Raw genomic sequence first — 7,787 nt, 5'->3', positions numbered from 1 at the left:
CACAATTTAGTACCCCGATGTGTCAGAAGATTGTGTGCCACGGATTTGTTTATTTGTGGAAGAAAATACTTCATTTTATTTAGTTGTCGAGTGTTGTGCGAGTGAATATTATCAAGTTTTATAAAACGATCTTGCAATACAATACAGTTAGCTGCTTCTCTGTTATGTATTTCTACAGGACTTAAGTTTGACAACTGCTATGGTAGCCTAATATTTGCGTGTAGGCCGAATTCCATATTTGCAGCTCAATATCTCTCAGAGTTCAACTTACTGGTGAGCTTATTTGTGATGTAATAATGTTTTTTGTAGCTAAATGTTGACTTTCTACCGTAAACAAACGTAACGTATCTCTGGTGTGCGTAAATTGTTGTTAGGCTAATACTTCAAACTTAAATATTGCAGAGTCAATCACTATAGAATCCTTCGCGTGCAAGTGCATCATTTGGTTTACTGATCCCGGTTATACTACCGGTACGTTTATTATTCTGAATTGTTTGATTGATTGATTTGTGTCGTGGATTGTGGATTCATGTTTACTACTGAATTATTGACCAATAATTTGTCAGCCTAATGGAAATTAATTCTTGTAAACCGACCTTAACTAGGCCATGTGAACTGCCACGTTTCTTTGTTTTAATATTGGTCTAGCGTTAGGTTGTACGGTAGCCTACGTAATAATTGTAAAAGGTAACATCGCGAATTTATTTATTCAGTGCGTCATTGGCCAACCTGTGGAACTTGTGTACCGTACAGTGGATTGAGAACTGTTGGTCAACAAATTTGGTACGTTTATCAGTTCGACTGTTGTGCTTGCTGAATTGTGACTAGTGTCTTATGTTGTGTTATTTCTTGACAGAAAAACCGTATAAATTTCATTGCTGCGAAGCAGTCATTGGAAATCGAGTGATTTCTTCAAGTTGGCGTGCTTTAACAGTGCTCAGTCCTGCCGGGTGGATTAGGAAAATCGTGACGTCACCGGCGCAATTAACTACCGCACCTGTTGTGTTCGCGTCGCACACAACATCGTTTTTCAAATTTGACATCAAAGCTTAACTATCTTTGAACTGAAGCTGACTTCGTCAATTGAACCGAACTGCTGATCTTCACCAACCTGACGATCAAATTTGCGTTTACTCACCAAGTTCCCATCAGTGTTACGTGATATCTCTCATTTGCTGAAGTTAGCTTATGCTGTTACGAAGCGGATTTGCATACACAGTTATGGATTCCAAAGCCGAAGCTATTCAACAAGCAGCTGATACCTTGAGAGACAGCTACAAGCGTGGTGAACAGCTGATGAGCAAACGTGAAAACCTCACAGAAGTACAGACTATCTTGTTAGAAATTGATAAAAATTATGCCTCTTTAATGGCACTTTGTGTCGATGTCCCTGACAATGAACAAATTCCAGGAGGTCTTTCAACCAAACGGGATTACATTCAAGGTAAAGAAGAACTTGCTGATAGAGCCAAACAGTGGTTCACGGAATGCGAGAGGACAGACACTAAAACTCCTCCACTACGCTCACATCACTCGTCCTTGCGTACCCATTCTCACAGCTCCAAATCCGGAAGCATTCGGTCATCGAGTACAACGTACAGTTTGCGTCAACGTGAAGCACATGCCAAATTGGAACTAGCTCGTTTGACAAAAGAACAGAATGATGCCAGGCGACGAGAGGAAGAAGAACTAGTTCGCATGGAACAGGAGAAAGCTCAGTTGGAACAGGATAAAGCTCGGTTGGAGCAGGATAAAGCTCGCTTTGAACGTGAGAGAGCCGAAGCTGAAAACCTGCGTCAAATTAAAGCTGCCGAAACTGAAGCCGCACTCTGGCAAGATGATTCTTCTTCGGTTATCAATATTGGATCAATGACACCCGTACGATTGCCACAGCAAACCTTCACTCACAAAGACACACACCTGGAACCTCTGCGTCACGGTGATGAGCGGCACAAACAAGAACCAACTGCAACATCTGCAAGAATGCCAGACCAAAAGGTAAATTACCCTTGTTATTATACTAGCCGACAACCTGATCTTTCAGAACGACTTCTGCCCAAACCAGATCTTAAGAAATTCTTTGGTGACCCGCTCGATTTCTGGGCTTTCTGGCACCGTTTTAAGTCCCATATTTCTGATTGGTTGACACCTGACAGGAAGATGTCTTACCTCATGCAGCACTGCTGTGATGCAGTCTGTGAACAAATAAGGCACCTTGCCGATAGCAGCGAAGGTCACAATTGCTATGATGAAGCCTGGGAAGAATTGAAACGGAGGTATGGCCAACCGCACGTTATTGCGCATGCTTGCGAGGAACGCTTGAGAGCCGTTACCAGAATTTCTCACCACGAACCCGAACACTTGGAGAAGTTGTCCGTCCTGTTAAAAAGATGTTGTTCATCATTGAGCTCTAACACCGAAGCCCCAAACTTGGATACCGTGCAGTTTATCACCTGCCTTGCGAATAAGCTGCCAGTGTCTTTGAAAGAAAAGTGGGTAATTGAAGCTCTGAAAATCAATGATGACACTGGAAAAGTAGCTGGATTCCAACACTTTGCTGACTTCATAACGAATGAATCTAGGATTGCCAATTCAATCTATGGCGTGAAACTCTTTTCATCAAAGGTCGACAAACTTAACAAGCCTGACACCAAAGGGAAACAAAAGGCTTCACTGTTTAACGTAGTGACAAAACCTACTGAACGATCCGGACAGCTCCGAATTGGCAACAAGCGACTCATACAATGTATCCTGTGCGATAGTACACATTATTTGCAACACTGCAAAGAGTTCAAAGCCAAATCCGTCACTGAACGTGAGCAATTTGTAAGGAAGAACAAATTGTGCTTAAACTGTCTTGGACCAGATCACATACGTGCCGACTGCAGAAGCCGAGGTAAATGCACTGAATGCGGAAGCTCATCACATCATTCTCTCTTACATCGGTATCTGGTCACAACTGGAGAACACGTCCAAAGACGACGCCCTAACCCCATTGCTAATAGAAGAAATGATAGCCAGCCAGATGATCCCGTAAGAAGACCATCAGAAAGGAACACAAATGAAGTTGTAGAAACCTTCCATTCCAGAACAAGCAACTCGGCAACTTACTTGGACATCGTTCCCGTACGTGTGACAGGAGAAGGAAAGGTAATACATACTTATGCTCTCCTAGATTCTGGTTCAAACCGCACCTTTTGTGAACGAAAACTTGTAGACATGCTTGAACTGAAACCTGAGCCATCTGGTGATTTCCAGGTGCAAACACTGTCTTCGAGTGGACCATATTCCTTTAATTCTTCAACTGTTTCGTTGAAAGTTCTACCAGTAGTTGGCGGCGAAGTGCAAGAACTGACAGATGTGATCGTCGTTGACAAGATACCTACCAAGCCAACTCCAGCGCCTTCTCCAGAGTATCTGCAAACGCACAAGTACCTCCAAGGCATTGACTTGATGCAACTGGACCATGGTACAGTTACACTGTTGATCGGAAATGATCATGCTGTCGCCCACCGATGCATTGAAAGCCGCTTTGCACCTAACCCGAAGCAAGGACCTGATGCAGTCAGGACACCCTTAGGCTGGTTACTTAGAGGTACTCGACCAAAGGAGACGGGTGTAGGCAATTTCGATGCTGAATCCGACATTTCAAATTTTCTTGTCCGTGGCATGAAGTGGCCCACCGATGTAGAAGACTTGTCCGATTTAATAATTACTGATGAAGGAGAAACGTTTTCTCCAACAGCTGACACCGACCTTTATGATAAGGAAGGTCTAATGAATCTGCTACGAACCCACAAGGAACTGCTAGAATTTGGGTTTAATTTCTCGAGGGAAGATCCCATAGCTTATGACATGATGTCTCGTCATCTCGAACATGTAGACGGCTATTATCGCTTACCATTGCTATGGCGTAATGACACCGTCGAGCTTCCAGACAGCCGTGACATGGCTCTACGACGACTAGACAGTCTGAAGAAACGCCTACAACGTGACAGCGCTCTTCATGAAAGGTATGCAGCACAAATGCAAATCACCTTGGACAAAGGCTATGCTGAGATCATTCCTCAAGACGAAATCAACAATGACTGCCGCAAGTGGTACATACCTCACCATCCTGTACTTAACCCAAAGAAACCAGACAAACTTCGTATAGTCTACGACTGCGCTGCAATGTCATGCGAAAGGTCACTAAACGACTTTCTGATGAAAGGCCCAGATCTCATGAACTCTCTTGTTGGCGTCCTGCTGAGATTCCGCAAAGGACGTATAGCCATAATTTCAGACGTGGAGGCAATGTTTTACCAAGTCAGGATCTCACCGCGTGACCGCGATGCCATGAGATTCTTTTGGTGGCTAAACGGAGACCTATCCAAAGATCCTTCGGCTTATCGGATGAAAGTGCACATTTTCGGTGCAAAGTCGTCCCCCAGTTGTGCAACATTTTGCTTGCGCGAAACTGCTAGAGAGCACGGGATGTACTTCGACCCGCATATTGCTGAAGTGGTGATGAAAAATTTCTACGTTGATGACTGCTTGGTGACCGTTGAAAGCGAAGAAGCAGGAATCAAATTGGTCCATGATTTACGAAAGCTTCTCGGTATGGGTGGCTTCAGACTAACAAAGTGGTTATCCACCAGTGAGAAGCTAATGAAGATGCTCCCCGATGAAGAAAAATCAAAGGCAATGCTTAACTTGTTGTCCTCAGAAAGCCCAAGAGAGCGCGTCTTGGGTATAAACTGGGACGTTACAAGCGATGAGTTCCAGTTCACAGTTGACTTACCAGAAGATCCACCTTCATCCACTTCATCAGAAGATCCACTTACCAGAAGAGGAAGATGCTGTCTGTAACCAACTCCCTCTATGACCCACTTGGATTTGTCTCACCTGTCATACTTGAGGCAAGGCTCATTTACAGCAATGTTTGCCAGAAGAAGCTGGGATGGGATGAGGCGGTCGATGAATCTAATCTGAAGAGATGGATTGCCTGGAGGAACAGTTTGCTCCACCTGAGAGACATCAGGATTCCTCGTTGCTTCAAGCTGAAAGTCAGCGGCCCGCCTCCTCAAGTGCAGCTTCACTTCTTTTCTGACGCCTCTTCAGTTGCCCGGGGTGCAGTTTGCTACCTGCGATCCATACTACCTGACTCAAGCGTAATATGTAGTCTTGTGATGGGGAAATCACTTCTTCCAGGTCCGGGCAGACATACGATTCCACGCCTTGAACTGGAAGCGGCATTGGATGCTGTTAATCTCTCCCGTGTTGTGAAGCAAGAGTTAGAGTTACCTGATTGTCCATGTTTATATTGGACAGACTCTATGATTGTGCTGCAGAGCCTGCTGGCTGACAGCAAAAGGTTTCCTACCTTTTCACGAAACCGATTGCAAAAAATCTTGAACCATACCAAAGTGTATGATTGGCATCATGTCGACACGAAGCAGAACCCTGCTGACCAAGCTTCAAAGGGCATGACGGCCAAAGCCTTGATGAATTCTGGGATGTGGCTCAATGGTCCAGATTTTCTGAGGAAACCTCCAGAAGAATGGCCCAATCAAACTGCTCAGAAACCACAATCTGAAGATATCTTTGCTGCTCACAAACCAAAGAGGAAAATCGAAACCTTTACCATTTCTACAACTGAAAGCTAAGGAACAAACAGGCTAATCTCCTACTTCTCCTCTCTGCGCCGACTGAAACTATCAGTAGCCTGGTTCCTGAGATTCAAATCGTACTTACTGATGCGCATGAAGAACGAAACCCAGATTACACTGAAAGGACCAATCAGTGTGCCAGAACTTGATGAGGCAGAAATTGAGTTAATCAACTACGAGCAGCGTCAGAGTTTTCCAGCCTGGATCAAATCTCTATCCAAAGGAAAACATCCAAACATGCCCAAAGCCAAGAGGATCCCACTCGAAAAACTCAGCCCTGTCCTAATGAAAGATGTTCTACGTGTTGGCAGAAGAATCGACAGAGCCGACTTACCATTCGAAACGCGACATCCTGCTATCATAGCTCCAGAGCGCCACTTAACGGACTTAATAATTGAACATTGTCATACCAATGAATCGAAGCACATGGGTGAAAGCCATACACTGAACAATATTAACCAAAAATACTGGATAGTTAATGCCAAAGTTGCGGTCAAAAAGTTACTTGCAAGATGCCTGCCTTGCCGGAGAAGGACCGCAAAACCGAGACAACAGCTCATGGCAGAACTGCCAGAAGCAAGGTTACAAATGTCACAGCCACCATTCTCACAGACTGGCGTTGACTTTTTTGGGCCGCTAAATGTCCGAAACAGACGAAGTGACATTAAGAGATACGGCTGCCTTTTCACATGTCTCACAACTAGAGCAATTCACTTGGAAGTAGCACCAGACCTGAAAACTGGCGCATTCATAAATGCCCTACGGCGCTTCATAGCTCGCAGAGGCCCCATCAAGAAAATCTTCTCTGACAATGGAACCAACTTTGTGGGTTGTGAAAGAATCTTGAAGCAAGCCCTCGATGAGTGGAATCAGAACCAGATCCACCAGAGCTTTCGACAACAAGGAATAGAATGGTCGTTCAACCCCCCAACAGCCAGCCATATGGGCGGAGCCTGGGAGAGAATGATTCGCACAGTACGGCAAATTCTTATGAACATCTTACCAAAACAACCACTTGATGATGACACGTTGCACACATTACTTCTTGAAGTGGAAGACATTGTCAATTCAAGACCACTCACCGATGTGAAACTGGAAGTTGATGGCGACTTACCCCTTACACCTAACCACTTATTGAAGCTGAATTCTTCAGCGAATTTAACACCAATGTTAAGCTGCGACAGAGATGGCTACCGACCAAGTGATCGATACCGCCATGTGCAGTTTCTGGCAGACACCTTTTGGAAGCAGTGGGTTAAGGAATACCCACGATCTGTGATGTCAAGAACAAAATGGCTTCACAGAAAAGAGAATGTCCGAAGAGGAGACATCGTCCTTTTGATTGATGACTCTGCTCCCAGACAACGATGGCCACTAGGCAGAGTAATTGAAACATTTCCTGATCGTCACGGAGTTGTTCGTTCCGTAGAAGTGAAGACTGCAACCGGATCTCTGAAGAGACCAATATCCAAACTTTGTGTAATTGTCCAAAGGGAAGAAGATGATCCAGATGAAGATGAGACACCAATAGACACCGTTGAGATTTTGATGGAAGATCAGAGCGATGAGGAAGAGACTAAAGACTGAACTGTTACATGACAATAGACTGTTGAAAAACTTTTATTCATGAAAAGAATGACCCAGTTTGGCCCTTCTTTGGCCCGGGAGTGTTAGATTTTCAACAGGTCCTTGAAAGGCCTGCCTTTCGTTTTACTGCATTACTCCCGTTAATTTGTGTATTCGCCACCTAGCGTCGTTTCCTCTTCATTGTTATGTTATCGCTGATTTGCAAATGGCAACACTCACCACGAGATTGTGTATGGAACTTTCGAGACGTTTTCGTTTTTGCTGCTAGTTTGCCAGCTAGCCGAACTTGTTAGCTACTGTAGTCTGTGACTGAAAATTGATTGAGTGATGTTTATGCTTTGTTAGCTGCTTCTCTGTTATGTATTTCTACAGGACTTAAGTTTGACAACTGCTATAGTAGCCTAATATTTGCGTGTAGGCCGAATTCCATGTTTGCAGCTCAATATCTCTCAGAGTTCTACTTACTGGTGAGCTTATTTGTGATGTAATAATGTTTTTTGTAGCTAAATGTTGACTTTCTACCGTAAACAAACGTAACGTATCTCTGGT

The 7,787-nt window shown here is 44.2% G+C and overlaps 2 protein-coding genes across 2 annotated transcripts; both read left to right on the top strand.

The window, feature by feature from the left end:
* Window positions 1-1,221: 1,221 nt before the first annotated feature.
* On the top strand, window positions 1,222-5,648 carry LOC145785588 (uncharacterized). Its single transcript, XM_082597256.1, has 2 exons — window positions 1,222-4,847; window positions 4,919-5,648. The coding sequence occupies exons 1-2, from the start codon at window positions 1,222-1,224 to the stop codon at window positions 5,646-5,648; spliced, it is 4,356 nt and encodes a 1,451-aa protein (XP_082453382.1).
* A 90-nt stretch (window positions 5,649-5,738) lies between these two features.
* On the top strand, window positions 5,739-7,238 carry LOC145785578 (uncharacterized). Its single transcript, XM_082597243.1, has one exon. The coding sequence runs from the start codon at window positions 5,739-5,741 to the stop codon at window positions 7,236-7,238; it is 1,500 nt and encodes a 499-aa protein (XP_082453369.1).
* The last annotated feature ends 549 nt before the right edge of the window (window positions 7,239-7,787 follow it).

The sequence above is a fragment of the Aplidium turbinatum genome, chromosome 2 (genome assembly GCF_918807975.1).
Source record: "Aplidium turbinatum chromosome 2, kaAplTurb1.1, whole genome shotgun sequence".
NCBI classification, from domain to species: Eukaryota; Metazoa; Chordata; class Ascidiacea; order Aplousobranchia; family Polyclinidae; genus Aplidium; species Aplidium turbinatum.
This window is presented reverse-complemented; position numbering and strand designations above follow the sequence as displayed.

Bases quoted from the DNA above. Each gene is read 5' to 3' on its own strand.
- LOC145785578 (XM_082597243.1), top strand. From the start codon at position 5,739: ATGCGCATGAAGAACGAAACCCAGATTACACTGAAAGGACCAATCAGT.
- LOC145785588 (XM_082597256.1), top strand. From the start codon at position 1,222: ATGGATTCCAAAGCCGAAGCTATTCAACAAGCAGCTGATACCTTGAGA. The intron at 4,848-4,918 runs GTAACCAACTCC...GCTCATTTACAG, and splicing joins AGAAGAGGAAGATGCTGTCT to CAATGTTTGCCAGAAGAAGC.